Below are 16,362 nucleotides of genomic sequence, written 5' to 3'. Positions count from 1 at the left end.
TACATTTCACTGATGACATTTTATACAAATTGACTTTCATCCTTTCACCCTGTCTTAATTTATAACATAAAAACAACAGTTAGTCCAATAGTTACAAAAACCGTGGAGGATCGGCAAACATCACTCGTCGATAAGGAAGTTGATGAGGGCCGTCCTGGGGGAGAGGATGGCTCTCTTGATCCTGCGGTCGCCTAGAAGCTCCTGTCCGAGTGGGCTCTCCAGAACCAGCTGCTGCACCCGCTCGGCGTCCCGGGACATCTGCAGAGGCACCGCCACAGTCCCACATACCTTGTTGTTTATCTGAGGATACGAATTAGAGACGGAGCGATGAGAAAAGTTCTCGTCAAACATTCTGCTTTCGAATAGTCTCTAGCTCTGACCCAAAACCCAAAGACCCAAAATAACAAACAGACTATGCTTCTCCTCCACCACTTTGTGTAGACTGTACATGTACACCGAACCATCTAAAACATATAGTTAGTGGTAGATATGGGAAGGGCAGACAGTCTTATCCTCTCTAATACTGTGTGAAGAGTCCTCATGCTCTGTATGTTTATAAGCAAGTGGGTCAAGCAGAGGCTCTATTTCACAGCGGAGAGACAGTTTGTATGTGTGCACAAGGGCTTGTTTATGCGCACGTCTACATATGCTGTGTGTATGAGTGTGTGGGTGTGTGTGTGTGTGCGTGCCTGTGTGTGAGGCCACTCAACCTTGGCCTGCCCTCTGGGACAAACCCAAGGCAGTGATTAGAGGACAGAGGAAGTGAGGTTGCCTCCGCAGAGCTGGGGAAGCCCACAAGAAAGAGCTCCGACTAGAGCAAAACCAACACCGTCTTCATCAAGCACCAGGGGCTCAAAGAATATACGTCTGTGTCTTGTGTGTGTGTGTGTGTGTGTGTGTGTGTGTGTGTGTGTGAGTGTGTGTGTGTGAGGAGACGCGACTCATAGGATTAAACAGTATGCGAGGACAGATGAACCAACAACAAGAAGGCAGAAATGAAAACGTGGATATTCCACAGAGCCAGAATTCAATAGGTCTACTGGGTGGAGTATCCCTTTCACTAGAAGCACTAGAAACAGCGAATAAGAGCTGAGAGAGAGAGAGAGAGAGAGAGAGAGAGAGAGAGAGCTTCACACACACACACACACACACACATAAGGCACACTCCAGTTTCTTTTCATTTTTCTCTTTTTCTTCTTTTCCCTCTGTCAGAGTACAGAGACAGAAAACAACTGGTGACAGACAGGTGCTGTGAGTCAGCTGACTGTGTTTTCTGTCATCACACCTCATACGTGTTTGAAAGGATTAGAGGGCTCTCTCAGGGGAAAAGACCCGCTAGAGAAAGCAGTCAAGATTAAAGCAGTTTCAGCTTTTAGCTATTAACTGAGTCAACGTTTGGAATTTGCACCAGCATGTAGGGCACTGTGAAGACTGGCGTGTGTGTGTGTGTGTGTGTGTGTGTGTGTGTGTGTGTGTGTGTGTGTGAGTGCAGATGAATGAATATCTGTGCACATGCATAAGCGAGCGTTAGCATGTGGGCATGCGCTCAAGGTGCTTTGATCTGATCACTGCTGATTTCCTGAACCAGCCCACCACAGCTGGGTATTCTCACTGATTGGCTGCATACCCTAGAAAGCACACACATACACGCGCACACACTTTCGTCCTTGATGATGACACACTCCCAAACTGGGTTTTTCACTGTTTGTGTGAATGAGCACATAGGGAGAAAAGGGTACAAAAAATGAGAGCAAGAGAGTGACAGTGAGTCAGGAATAACATGGTTGCTCTGTTCCTGGCCTTTAATTATTTACCACTTGTCTATTTAGCCTGAAGCCGACCACTTGACATGCAGACGCACAAACACACACACGTGCAGACACACACTCACACACACACACACACACACACACGCTAATCATAGGCTCTTTTGAAAATTACAGAGTATGAATGTAATCATGGACCTAAGACTTTGGGTTAAAGAATGGAGAGTTTGAGTGAAAATGCCAGCTCATAAGAGCAAACATGTGCATATGCCTATTAATATAGCTATGTATGTAATTCTAAATATGTGAGTGAGCAAAGAATAAAAGAAAGAAAGTCTGGATGGATGGATGGATGGATGTGCAAATGAGACTGAAGACAGTGTGTGCTGACTGAATGTGTGAGAGGCAGGGCTTCAGAGATTTATTCAGTTCAGTTCTTTTTATTGTCGCTTCTAGGGAAATTCACCTTGCAGCAGAAAGTAAAAACAACAACATAAAAACATCTATCATCTATCTGATCTGTGTGCGTGTGTGTGTGTGTTCTTACCCGTACAACCAGCTCCACAAAGTCGGGGACCTGCAGGTACTCTGGGTCCACCGAGGGCCAAGGCTGCTGCAGCACGTCTCCTCTCCGCGACAGGAGGAGGCTGAGGGGGTTTTTCACCTGGCAAAGACCTGCGGGAGACCCGGCAGGAAACACAGGAGAACAACGCCCACAACACCCGTTACTATGACACTGAGGAGATTTCCACCACATTATAAAGGTCAGTCAAAATTGGATCTAATTTGGTCTTGCGTGCTGATTCCAAGGTGCTAGGAAACTTTTGTGTAAATTAAACACAGCCATAACACCATCCCAGCCAAGGAGTGGGGTGAAAATTATGGCACGAAAATAGACCATATCAGAGTCAAGTGGTTCAGGCCAGACAAACCACTGGGCATGACGTTCCTTTTGCTTTCTCTTCAGCTTGTTTTTCCATATTACTGAGAAAAGTGATCTGGTGGGAGGGTAAACAACAGCCTGCTTAAACAAGCAAGCATACGTAGCACAGGAGGCACAGGGGAAGGATGTGAACTTCCTCTATCCTGTGCTCTCTGTGTGTGTGTGTGTGTGTGTGTGTGTGTGTGTGTGTGTGTGTTTGTGTTTGTGTGTTACACACAACGAGCGAGAGTGAAAAGTACAAAGTACACTGTGGTTGACTGCAGCATGGGTCACATGTCCCTGGACTGTATGTCCTGTTCATGGATTTGCCCCTTGACCCACAAACACATGTTTGTATTACTGTACTTGTGAGGACCTTCGAGGACCTTCATTGACTACATGCATTCCCCAACACCTGACCTTAACCTTAAGCCTCTCCACTACATGCCTAGCCTTAACCCTCACCCTAAACAAAAACCTGATCCTAATTCTAAGATTAACCTTAAACCCAAGTCTTAACCTCAAAATAGTCACTTAAAGAAGTGAGTATAAGCAAAATATCCTCATATTGTCCTTATCTTTCTATCCTTGTGAAGACATGTAGTCCTCACAAGTACAGAAATACAAAAACACACACTCAGACACACACACCTCTTCCCGTCAGCACTCGTGTGTCAGATTCCCTGACTGTGGCTATCAGCTGGAGGATATGGTTTTCCGGAGCCCTCTGCCTTGTGCAGAAAGTTTGTGTACGTGTGGCTACGACAATAAAGGGACTTCCTGCAGGCCCGTGTGAGGCCAAGCTTCCACACTAAGCCACTAAACTGACTGCAGATCCTCCCTTTTATTGTTTGTTGGTTTGTTTTCTAACACATCTCACATCACCTCTTTCATTTTCCTCTGAAGGATATTCAGCCCATTTCAGCTGAACTGTACTTTTAGATTTGATTTGTCTAGTAGGTATGGCAATAATATAAATTAATGAAAAAGTATAAACAGGGCAAAATGCTCAGTGTCACTGCTCACACTTAATGGCTGCTGATTACATCACCAGGGCGTTGTAACAACATTGGTAGTAGACAAGTGGCAGTGTCAATATTACATCTCTCTGAGGCAACTTCCTCTCATCCTAGAAACAACCTAATTTTACCCTAAACTTCACATACTGTACCTTTGTCACTGTCCCTCTGGAAAATGCTAGTGGCTCTAACAGTGAACAGCGTACATTTGGCACACTGCTGTGTTATTAAGACGTGTGACATCTTGCACTAAAGTAGCCATTCCAGGATTTATCATATGATTAGGAAAGAGTTATATTTGTGCATGATTAGCTTTCATCCTCCTCTGTCCTCCCACACAATGTCCTCTGAGTGTGTACAGTGTGTGTGTGTGTGTGCGTGTATGTGTGTACAATGTATTATCTGTGTGTAATTTGAAGGACACCAACCTGCCCAAAGTTCAGAAGCCAAGTGAGGAGCCATGGGCGCCGTCATCACAACCAGTGCAGCCAGAGCTTCCTCAAACTCCACACTGTGCTGCACCACCATGACTGTAGCACTCTGAACACACACACACACACACACACACACACACACACACAAGCGTTAAAAAGCTGATTTTCGGTGCATACAATAAGCACATAGTAAGGATAAGCTTTGTGTGTTTATTTCCAGTCACCACAGTGTCACTCACAGTCAGTGTATTGGTAAGTCCCATAAGACGAGAAATGGCTGCATTGAAAAGGAAATCCTCTGTGAAGTGAGCTGTGACCTGGAAACAGAACCAAAAACAAAAACTAGGTGAGACTGTCAGTTAACACAACACTGCCTTTAAACTCTATTTTGGTCCGCTTTGCATCCGCTGCCTGCGCTGGACAAACGGACGCTTCCTGATGGGAAGTCTGTGTCATGGAATATTTCACAGTCAGTCTGCCTCTGTAGAGTTATTGGAAAACAATAACAGTCCCAGAAGAAAAGCCTCCTCCCTGTTATCACCATGTGGAGCAGCTGAAGGCATGTGATCATTCCACTGCTTAGCCTTCTGGGAAGAGCCCATTTGGGAGGGGCTCTCGGGAGGAGGTCGATGACCGAGGCTTTTCTGTCGGGCAGATCAAAGGACGGCCCCGGCTTTGGGGGCTTAGGGCAAACAGCCTGAGGTCCTTTAAAAAGCACCGGCCCTGGGGGGGGGAGAGAGAATCAAACCTGGTGGCGAAAGGAGTCTATTTATAAAGTGTGAAAGGAGAGTGAGTGGATTTAAAATCAATTTCCATCGCCTTCTTCTCTTGCTCTTTACTCTTGGGGTTTCAGGTTACGATGGATGTTCAGCACTGGATGGAATGGCTGGATCTCCATCACTGCAGGACTGCATAATGAATGGCATCTTACCTTGAACCATGCTATGCGTCTTGTTGTAACTGAGGTCTTAGCATGCCTCATGAAAGTACAACCTATTCATTCAGTCTATTCAAAGTACAGTCTGAGCATCAGGAGAAGGAACTAAAGGACTGCAATGTCAGATTGCACATTAAAAATAAGACTACACATGATTCAGCTGAAAGAGATTTTAAAATAGAGCTGATTCATGCAACAGGGTGAGAAAGCATCACCTATCTTACTGTAGGAAGATGTACATTTATGAATCTGCTTACTCACATTGGCGTGGATTCTGGTAGTTTGAAAATGAGTCCATTAGCGACCCCCACTGGTCAGGATTAGTGCTATATATCAGCGTGAAATAACCTGCCACTGTGAGACATTTTCAGCCATGTATTTAGGAGTACACTACACCACCACTAGACACTATAATAATAAAAGCATAGACACTCTGAGGCTGTAATGCTTCTACCTGTTCAACAGCATAGTTCTTGTTCTCCCAGATCTTGCGGGTCTCTGTCTGCTCTTTCTTCTTCAGCCGGGAGGGGTCCGGGACGTCTCCAAGCTGCCGCGCCCCCCTCAGTTTGGTCACCAGCTGCCACAGGCGAGACTGCCACCGCAGAACCCCAGGAAGGGCGTCCGCTGAGGGGGGCAACACACAAAAACATGGTTATATAAACATGTGAGGAGTATCCTTCCAAAATGAGATATTGAACATTTGAAACACCTTCTCTTAGAAACTGATTGCTGGCATAAAAGTAGAACTTACTATGGAATATAAATTACATTATTAGCATACCTAAGATCTTACAAAACTGATCAAATTGTAACATGTTTCAGGATAACATCATCCTTAATTAAAAAATGTTGAATAATAAATTTGAGGTGTCATTAATTTCTCAAAATGCATACATAGTGTTTTGAAATCAACCTTGACACACACACTGGGAATACCAAACAACTAACATAATCGACCTATCAGCATCACATCATTGTCTCTGTCTGGGGTTTCATGTCTAGTGGTTTGCTGTAGTTTTCTCGGCTCACTCTTGATGTTCCAGAGGATGTCCTGTTCGGGCGGCGCGGCGTAAAGGATGTAGAGTCGGACGGTGTCGATGCCGTACTGCTGCACCACCTCCTGGGGGTCCAGCCCGTTGTGTTTGGACTTACTCATCTTCTCCCACGTCACCTCAAGACGACCGCCGCCCAGCGCCGCCGGCTCCTCACCTAGCAGGCAAAGGTGAAGAGTCAGGGGTCAGGAGGAAAAACAGATTGAACATTTTAACAACCATTACACAGTACAAATTCGCATAAGCATCAGAACCTGGACCATCGTAAATTGGCTAATTGTGGAGCCATTCACGGTGAACAATCAGTCAACAAAGAAGAAATAATTTTTCCAATTAAAAGAATCTAGTTTGAACTGGACGATCACATCTAACAATGTTCTCTTTTCTAAAAAGTGACTCAGCAACTTTTATTCTGAGTACATTTTAAATGAGCTACATTTTTACCTTTACTTAAGTAGATTTTTACACCAGTACTTTTACTTCTACTTAAGTAAAATATCAGCAAAGTAACAGTACTTCTACTTGAGTAGGACATTCTAGTACTCCACCACTGGCTCTTAGTTGGTTTTACTGTTGGCAAAGTACTTTGTATCTATTTTGAAAAGTGCTATATAAATAAAGTTTCTTCCTTTTCTTATTCTTCCCCTTCTCCTACTTGTTATTATGAGTAAGTTAAAGGTTGTGTGCTCTGTACAATATTCAGGTTTCTTCAGTGATGTTAAAAATAAACCAGATCATAAATTTCCAGTAAAAGCAGGAAGAAGAGGGTCTACGTTTTGCATTGCACAGGAGAGTAATATGCCAAAAAACACATAAAGGATACTGTATGTATATTGGGCCTAGCTACCTCACTGCTTACTAAGATGTAAACCTAGGAGGTGCTGGTGGATTGATCTGTCATAGTGTCAGCTCATTTCCTGATCTATACGCTCACTGCAGGAGTCCATCTGATTAGAGGATCTTCGCTACTCGTCTGTCGCACTTCAGAATAGAAGTGCTTCAGAAAAGAAGAGTCTGTCTGAGTCTTTAATGCTGGGAACGAGAGGCTTCCCTCTCTCTGTAAAGCCACCACCAGCTCCTGTTTATCCTGTTACCAAGCAATACAGAGCAGCTGAAAATCCTCAAGCAGGAAACCAATTCAAAGAGATTGTAAGGGCATAAAGAGAAAAGACCTCTTACGTTTCTTCAAAGGACCTCCTCTAATTTGACTTTTGTTCAGAGTAATCTGGGAAAGCAATGGAGCACAAAACAGAGAGGGATCGCTACAAGCAGCAGTTTAGGGATGAGGTGGGATATTGATTTCATTACGTTCTATGGTTAAAATAACACAAATAACACAAAAAATAAAGTCACTGCTGCCGATTTCTTTTAACCGTGACTGCCATGATTATTGTGTCTTTATGAGCGGTTTTATCTGGCACAGCCACAGGGAGGGAGCCCCTCTCCCATCTGATGAACACGTGTCACATTCACACACTCTGCAGATTCGGATAGTGAGTACCTGTGAAGTCTATGTCTTCTCTCTTTACGTACTGGCCACTGTCTGCCAGTTTGAATGTCTGGCCCTTGATCAGACCCTGTACCAGCAGCTTCCTAAAAGGCTCCCTGAAAGGCAAAGGGAGGGATCTGGTTTTAATACATGCACAAGCTACCACCATCATCCACACACACACACACACACACCCCCATATAAATGCACATGCACAGTAAGAGCAGATAAGGTGCTGTGTACTCCACCTGTGAGCCACGAGGCCCTGGTCCCTGCAGAAGTGACAGAGGAAGCGAGCGTAGTACAGGTGCATGACGGCGTGCTCCTTCCCTCCGATGTACACATCCACAGGCAGCCAGTGGTCCGCTAGCGGCCGCTCAAAAGGCCTGGAGGGGAACAGCTAGTTTAGGGTCGTCGTAAACTGTCAAGCCCTCACTGAATTCTTGGGACTGAATGCTGGAATGAATGTTGGATTAAAACGCAACAACAAAAGGAAGATGGGAAGTGTGGTAATATGCGAGATCTATGTTTTATGTTGATTTTGGGGACATCTTCTGTGCTAAGTGAAGTCATTGATGTGGTGTTTTTGCACTGCACTTCCCAGAGATCACCTCTCAGGACTGTGGCGTCTTTTTCCTTGGATTATTCTGTTGATGAAGTTTGAGTTTCTGCAGGTGCCGCTCTTTTCTTTGTCTGTTCAGCCATCACTGCTCATGTTGAATCACTATAGTGTTGTGCTTTTATTTATATAAAAATGTCACCAATTATTACTTGAAAAACCTTTGTCAGATGTCAGAGGTTCATATGTGTTGTTTCTGTTAGTTATGCATATCCATATCCTCTAGGGGGCAGGATGAATCTGACACAGAAAGATCCAGGGAGAGGAAGTGAACAGGAGACACCAGTGCTACAGAAGCATCCTGAAGGCTCCTCGCTCTCGCTGGTTCCTTCACCCTCACACACAGGTAAAAAAAAAAAATACAATTATACTACAGTTATGTGTGTTTGGAGTTCAGCTTTGAAGGCTTCCTCTGTGCTCAGTTTCCTAAAACTCTCATTTTAGCAGGTAAGTAGTTGTTTGTGGAGAGAAAAATACCTGTGATTAAGACTGGGAGGCTTATTTTAGGTTTCAGCAGGACAGCTGCATTCGGTTAGCGTGACTGGCATGGTGGTCAGCATAGGCAGGATTTTGCCTAATGATGCTTTTTAGGGCAGACTCCTATCTCTGTGTGTCACCTATCACACCAGTCATTACTCTCCTCCAACCTCGCTCTCTCTCTCTCTCTCTCTCTCCCTCTCTCTCTCTCTTTCTACTGGCTGATGGTGTCTGGGGATAATTGAACTGGGGAAAAAAAAAGTTATGAACTCACAGGGCAGAAAATAATCTAGCCTGTTTGTTGGCATCAGGCCAGACACCTCTAATACATAAACACACTTCTATGTACACCTCCCCCATTTCTCTCCTCTTACTCGCTACTTTCAACCTCTCCTACATCCCATTTTCATCGTTTCCCCCATGCTACAGAACACACACAAGGCTCAGCAGGCCAACTGGATGCACAAATAGTGTAATTGCTTTTTCTGTTGTGCCATAATCTGCCCCCGCTAAGAAAAGTGATGGGGAGAGCAGCCCCCCCCTCTTAAAGCAGCTTTACAGCAAGGTCAGGGCACTGGGAAATTAATCTCTTTTGTCAAGCTCAGGGTATCGCCACCGTCCCAGCAGGTGACAGCCGTGGCTTTATAATCTCTATTGGCACGGAATGTAACTCCAGGCGAACGTGTGAGTGTGTGTGTGTGTGTGTGTGTGTGTGTGTGTGTTTGTACGAATGTGAGTAAAGAGTGTGGAGTGATATGTACGCAGGCAGTATGTGCATGTTTGAAATGGGTAAGTGGGAGAGAGTGGGTAAAATTAGAGTGTGCATAATTATGTGTTTGAGTGTAACTTTGCAAGAGGGTGGGTAGAACTGTGTGTGCCAAAGTGTCATGAGTGTGTGTGTGTGTGTGTGTGTGTGTGTGTGTGTGGCAGTGGAAACGTGTGTGCAAGGCAAGAGAGGGAATTGAGTTTGCCTCCGTTCACGTACCTGGGATTAAATAGACAAAAATTGATTTTTTTTAATATCTGTAAACAGCTTAGTTGAGCCGCCCACTGCTGGAGAACTTTGGGCGACTCTCTGTTCTCTTCATTTCATTTGAACTAATAGGGTGAAAATGCAATCTCTGCAATTCCTGCTAAAATCTGTCACTGTAAAAGAGTGTGAGAAAAAGAGAAAAAAAACAGAAAGAACAAGAGAGGTTTTCTTGGGTCTAGCAGATTGTATTATTATAGAGCATCATGGGAGCATCAAGCAGATATTGGACTAAAAGCTTCCATTTGACAGCTTCATTGACTCATGGACTGATGGAAGTGGAGAAGTGAAGTCAGACAGAAACTGCAGCTGAGGAGGCGGCGTGTTCATACCTGTCTGGGTTATTAGGGTCCGTGTATCTGAAGTAATACCAGGCTGAGTCCACAAATGTGTCCATGGTATCAGTCTCCCTCCTGGCCGGACCTTTACATCTGACAGAGAAGAAGAGAGAGAAGGAGGGAGGGAGATGGAAAGAGAGAGAGAGAGAGAGAGAGAAAGAGAGAGAGAGAGAGAGAGAAAGAGAGAGAGACAGAGTCAGACAGCACAAAAAATCAATATCAGACTGACAAAATAGAAAATGAATAAATGAACGATTCCAGCTTGTATTCCTAGAGAACTGGCCTATTACTTTATGTATTTGTGTGCGTGCGTGTGTGTGTGTGTGTGTAAGGCTGGCTCCATCTGGCTGTGGGGGTCATGTCCCTGTAGAGAAGCGCAGCCGAAGCCAGACTGGCACCGCAGCCCTGTTCCTGTGCCCTGACTAACAGGCTGTGCCAACAGGGAGCGAACTGGCAGGCCTTGTGCGTGATCATGTGTTTGTGTTGGAAATGCCACCTTGTGCCCCTTTTTCTCATCCAAACCAAACAGCGCTTGGTACACCATGCGGATCTGCCAACATCGCTTTCACAGCGGAGGAGAGGACACATCCGCAAAGACACGGAAAAAGAGAGGGGTTCTGATCAGATGTGAAGCACTTAATGGAACGGTGAAAGCGTCTGCCTCCCACTTCATAATGAGTCTCGACAGAGTAAAAATCAGCGTCCCAGAAAGCCAAACAGAAGCGCAGTGCTGGGGTTTGCTGTGTGCAACAGAGCGGGCATCTTTTCCTGGACCTTATGGGATGCATTTCCTTTGACTGTCTCTCCTCCTGTCTGTCTGCCTGTCTAACATATTTCCACTCGCACAGAGAGATCCATTTCAGTCAAATCCTTCGTCTGACGGATGTGCTCCTCTCGAACGCGGACACGCATCGGGAGGCGACACCCCCCTCTTCATAACCCCCACCCTCGACCACCTACCATGCCAGTCTATAATAAGGCTGTGAGGATGAGGTAAGCGCTGGAGGTTGCCTAGCAACAAGGCTAAGGTGTAGCAAGGTTAATATTTGAAAGCCAGGTGTTATTTCATAAGATGAAAACCCAGCATTATAACAAAGCCCCTTCCATCCTTCCATCCCAAATAAATAGAAACCCCACAAAATAGAGAAAGGCATTAATACCCAAAATTCTGCCTGCCCGAGTGATTTCTCACCTCCTCTCTCACCTCGGACCGGCCAATCAGGGGCCAGATTGTGGTCATTTGACAGACAGCTGGTACCGGGCGACAGTCAGACCGCTGGGGATCAGATTAGACTACAGACAGACATATTCTCTGTGGAGATGGCCCTTCTCTGAGCCATGAAAGCAGCCTAACATCACAACCAGGTAACAAATCTGAAACAAGTGCACCAGTCTGTGTGTGTGTGTGTGTGTGTGTGTGTGTGTGTGTGTGTGTGTGTGTGTGTGTGTGTGTGTGTGTGTGTGAGGGATGAGCCAGAAAGAGGCAAAAGGCTCTCAAACAGATGAGGCAAGAGAAGCAGCTGCCCACTCTATGAAGGCTCGCTTCCCATGGAAAACAGACCTCCATCTGTAGTTTGTCTGTGTGAGTGCCTGTAAATGTAAGTGTGTGTCTGTGTGTATAATCACCATCAGGCCTCATTCCTTACCTGTGAATTCATGGATCACACACACACACACACACACACACACACACACACACACACACTAGGGTTGTCAAAAGTATCGATACTTCGATAAGTAAAATTTGAAACGGATACAATACTCATTTACATCACTGAAGCATTAAACATTTATCATAAACGTTAACGCACCCTGCACATCATCCGTTTTAGTTTAGCTAGCAAACCAAACGTAATAGCTACAGAGCTAGCTAACGTTATCAAGTAGGTTTGCCAGATGCCCGGTTTTCGGCCGGATTGTCTGGTTTTCAGATGCATTGTCCGGGCCCAGTCAGAAGGCTCGACCGGACGTTGAAATGTCCGATTAAAATCATTCTGTCAATAATAATCCACTAACTCTAGCCCTGCTGATTTTTCCCTATCATTGGTGGGTATCTGTTGCTTCAACAAGCTAATTAGTTAGTTTTACTTACTAGTTTTTAATGAGTTTTATCAGGCCTACATTATGGAGAAGCGACTAGAAGGGACTAGTTTGGGTCTCTGTGTCTGTGTTTTTTGCTTAGTTGCTTACAGTCTATGCTGCAGAGGCCAGGAGGCAATATGATGTTTCACATGCTTGTGCAGTATAAGCTTTGCCTGGGTCCAGACCTTTGAATCCGCCCACTCCGCCGAGTTGACTGATTCTGGTCTGGCATCGTGACATGAAACAGCGGTTTCTCGGTTGAAAAATGATCGGTCCAATGAGCGCCGGGGGGGACTAACGATTAGCCAATCAGCGCCACAGGCGGGACTAACGCCGTTGTCAAGCTGTTGTCAAGCGTTGTCAAGCTGAGCGGCGGAACCAAGGAGGAGTAATAACAACAATGGCGACCACTATAGACAAGATAGACGCTGCTATCGAGGCTGTTCTAAATCGATTAACAGTACCAATTACTTTGAAATCCGAACAGCACTCTGCTTTGAATGCAAGGGGAGATGGTTTTTTTCGCATCAGTGTCTGTCGACTTAAAATGACGTTAGATTCAGGCAGATACGTTGGTCTCTAGTGATTGGTTAGGGAAAATCGAATCCCCCTCCCCCACGGAAATCGGTTAGAGTGGAGGCAGTGTCAGACTGAAGATGGAAATGGAGTGTAACGAGTTGAATTCTGTCTGATATCAGGCTATATTGTTTTCATGTTAAAATTATATTTTAACATGAAAACAGTATTTAAAAATATTTATAATTTAATATTTAATAATATAAATCATATTTGAAAATTCATTTTTTCCCCCGTGGTATCAAAAATGGTATTGCATATCGATATTTCCCTGGGTATTGTATCGAAGTTAGAAATTCTAGTATCGTGACAACCCTAACACACACACACACACACACACACACACACACACACACACACACACACACGCTTTCCTAGCCTGGCTAATCTGAGGCCGGGTTCAGTTGGCAGGCCAATTTACAGTTCTGCAGAGGGCCGGAGACTAGATGAGCACACAGGAAATGACTTCCTCAAGGACAGATAAAGCTCCATCTCTCCCCCCCATCTCTCATCACACCCTTCCTCTATGTTCCACTCAAACTTTAATTGGACATGGTCGGCGAGTGAAGAGAACAAATTTCCACAGACACTTAACAACGGAGGGGAGATGGAAGGGAGGAGATAACGCCGCCTCGCGATTATGGCCATCAATCTTCACTGATGGGAGGAATTATAGTGGCTTTGTGGAAGTGAGTGAACACAATCTGATGACTTGTGCCATCTGTGTCTGAGTGGGCCATTGTTTTAATCAACATGGAGTCATGACGGTGTGATTAGTCTTATTCAGAGAGGAATTCCCATGCCAGCGAGGGACTCTGGAGACGGCGGTTAATAGGCATCCTGCATTCTCACACATTTTCTGACACATTCAATGAGATGACTCACTGCCAGTCTGCTGACTGGCGTGTGTGCATGTGCGCGCGCGTGTGTGTGTGTGTACGAAGGTATCTGTGTGTTTGCGTGCATTTGTACATATGTGTGCGTCTCTCTCGGGGCACAGCTGGCTTATGTAACCTCATGCTGGTATTCTCACAGCTGCCACTCATTACATAACCCTGTCAGAACAAAAGTATTAATCACACAATTCACAGTCTTGTTCGCAAAACTCTGTGTACTTGTGAAGCTGTCAGTTCTCGCAGCTAGCCTGACGGTGGACCAATTTTCTCGGAGCAGATCCCCCGAGGAAATACAGGCAGCAGGGAGAGGAAAATGTCACTAGAGAAGACTTGGTTGTATCTGAAAAGGTTTATGCAGATCCTTTCATTCTCGCTGTCTGCATCCTCCAGGAACACCATAAAGGAGAGCATCAGTTCCTCCCCTATCATTTATATTCAAAAAATAAATGCTAGTCCTCCATTTTCTGCATCCAATCTGCAACATGGTGCACCTTGATGGGCCCACCTGCTCTTTTTTTTTGTGATATGCTACTCATACGCTATTGAGAACTTTTTCTTCTCCAGGGAGGTCAAAGGTCAGAGGTCAGCAGAAGAACTGAAGCCCAGGAGCTGGAAGGGATTCAGTGTCTTGCTCAAGGACACTTCAGCAGGGCTGCTTGCTGCTTTCTGGTTAAGGGACAGTCTCACTTATCTCTTTTACCTCTACCCCACTTCTGTAGCTGTAGATGACTGTGGTTTCAGTCAGAGAAACCATGAACAAAGACATTTTTTTCCCTTATGGATGTGTGTAAGGACATCAAATTCAACGACTTTTAAGGTCTTATCTGGAAATGGAGAAAAATACACCGCTCACCCGGTATCAGACTTGGCTGAGGTGCTGGAGCTACAGGATATCAAACTGAATGAAAAAAGCATCTGCACACTCAAATCTGTGCAAGAATCTTTATAATATGCAAGCTTTCGGTCAGAGACCTTCTTCAAGGCATGAAGAAGGTCTCTGACCAAAAGCTTGCATATTATAAAGATTTGAGTGTGCGGAAGGTCTTATCTGGTGAAATTTTGGTGACTCAAAATTGGCATGTTTTGGGGTAAGACATCATAGTGACTCATTTTTTACTCATCATCTTAAGTCAAGAAATCATGGTGAAATCATTAATTTTAAAACTGAACACTGCTGCTATATCAGTGCAAACAACCATCAGCGTTTTCCTCAGGATGTGAAGTGTTGATGCCTGGACAGAGAGAGGTCCAGACAGCTGAGGCATACTGATTAATTTGGGTGCTATTTTTTCCTAAAATATTCTGTACTTTCAAGGCCATCAATTCATTACCAAAAACTTTTAAAGGCCTTATTTTATTTTTTCTCAAATCAACAAACTTTCGGGTGTCCTCACCTGGGACATGTGCAGCTGACCCAGTCATGTGCAGCCTCCAGAGGAGACGCGCCCTTTCCTGTCAGAGAGGGCAGCTTCGGCAGGGTGACCGGGAGCTCCTCTTCGGGGACCGCCACCGGGCCGCAAGACCCACAGTGCACCACAGGGATGGGCGTGCCCCAGTACCGCTGCCTTGATATCAGCCAATCCCTGAGCTTGGAGCTGGTGAGGTGGCCGCCCACCTTCTGCTCTCTGGCCTTCTGGGTAATGGAGTGAAAAGCCTGCTCTCTGGTGAGGCCTGTGAACTACACAGAGACAAGGGAAAGGGGATTGAGAGGGATAGAAAAGCTCAATTGTAAATTATTCTGCATAAGTTATAGAATAGATAGATTTGAGTGTTATCAGTAGTGTGGTGCGTCAGCAGCACAGACCTCGTCAGAGTTGACCAGAGTGTGTGTTCCTCCTTCCTGGCTTTCCAGCACTGTAGTCCAGCTCAGATCCAGAGCTTTGGCCACAGACAGATCCTCCTCACTGCTGTCTGGGATCCCTGTCAGACACAGATACAGCATGAACATAACACAGACAAACACACACTGACATAAACACCTGCACACACACACATCCAAAAACAACACATATCAACATACATATACAGTACACAAGGGATCTCTTGAGAAGGAGACTAAAAAAACTCCCCCTGGTGAGGTTAAGCATGTTTTGATGCGGCTAATCGTTAACAGCCTCATGGGCTTCACCTCCACCCTCTGTGAGACAAACACCCAGTGGTTTTACATCATTGTGGCATCCAGTCTGCTGCATAGCAAAGACATGTAGAATACTGGCTCAAGAATGCATATATATATTAATAAGGAGGGGTAAAATGGACACAGAAAATACACAAAATACAGTACACAGCAGTCTCTTACCCACTACAGTGTCTAGATGCATCTTTGTGTGAGAAGTATTCACATACGCACACGATAACTTACCGATCACAGTGTCAAGATAGTCATCAAACGCCTCCTTGTGTGAGATGACCAGGGGAACCTCGCGGCCGGTGAACAGGTTGCAGGCAGTGACCTGTGTCAGGGAGTCTGGAGAGCGGAGGGCGAGGGGCGTGAGAGAGGGAGCGCTGCCTCCCCCAGCAGCTCATTATCAACAATCATTCACCACAGAGAGAGAGACAGAAACTCAAGGGAATCCCAATTAACATACACACACACACACAGGCAACTGCAGTTACGACAACCCTGCCTTGAGGATACACAGGTGAATACACAAACGTACGCATGCTCACAGTCACACACACGCGTGCATACAGGCGATCGAAATATGTGCCGACACACCGACAC

At 45.3% G+C, this 16,362-nt stretch overlaps 1 protein-coding gene across 1 annotated transcript in view; it reads right to left on the bottom strand.

Annotated features, from left to right (window-relative positions):
- Positions 1–16,362, bottom strand: part of lars2 (leucyl-tRNA synthetase 2, mitochondrial) — a 33,712-nt gene continuing 17,350 nt past the window's right edge. The window contains exons 10-21 of the mRNA XM_071525466.1: positions 16,000–16,104; positions 15,442–15,557; positions 15,032–15,315; positions 10,078–10,176; positions 7,868–8,005; positions 7,632–7,735; positions 6,108–6,287; positions 5,533–5,702; positions 4,381–4,458; positions 4,136–4,247; positions 2,314–2,441; positions 1–300 (exon numbers count right to left, since the gene is read on the bottom strand). Coding sequence (XP_071381567.1) covers positions 121–300; positions 2,314–2,441; positions 4,136–4,247; positions 4,381–4,458; positions 5,533–5,702; positions 6,108–6,287; positions 7,632–7,735; positions 7,868–8,005; positions 10,078–10,176; positions 15,032–15,315; positions 15,442–15,557; positions 16,000–16,104 — 1,694 coding nt within the window. The 3' untranslated portion in view covers positions 1–120. The remainder of the gene's footprint in view (positions 301–2,313; positions 2,442–4,135; positions 4,248–4,380; positions 4,459–5,532; positions 5,703–6,107; positions 6,288–7,631; positions 7,736–7,867; positions 8,006–10,077; positions 10,177–15,031; positions 15,316–15,441; positions 15,558–15,999; positions 16,105–16,362) is intronic.

The sequence above is a fragment of the Centroberyx affinis genome, unplaced genomic scaffold, assembly GCF_046629955.1.
Source record: "Centroberyx affinis isolate AG114_WGS23_722 - 3 ecotype Tasmania unplaced genomic scaffold, CSIRO-AGI_Caff_v1 ptg001293l_1, whole genome shotgun sequence".
NCBI classification, from domain to species: Eukaryota; Metazoa; Chordata; class Actinopteri; order Beryciformes; family Berycidae; genus Centroberyx; species Centroberyx affinis.
This window is presented reverse-complemented; position numbering and strand designations above follow the sequence as displayed.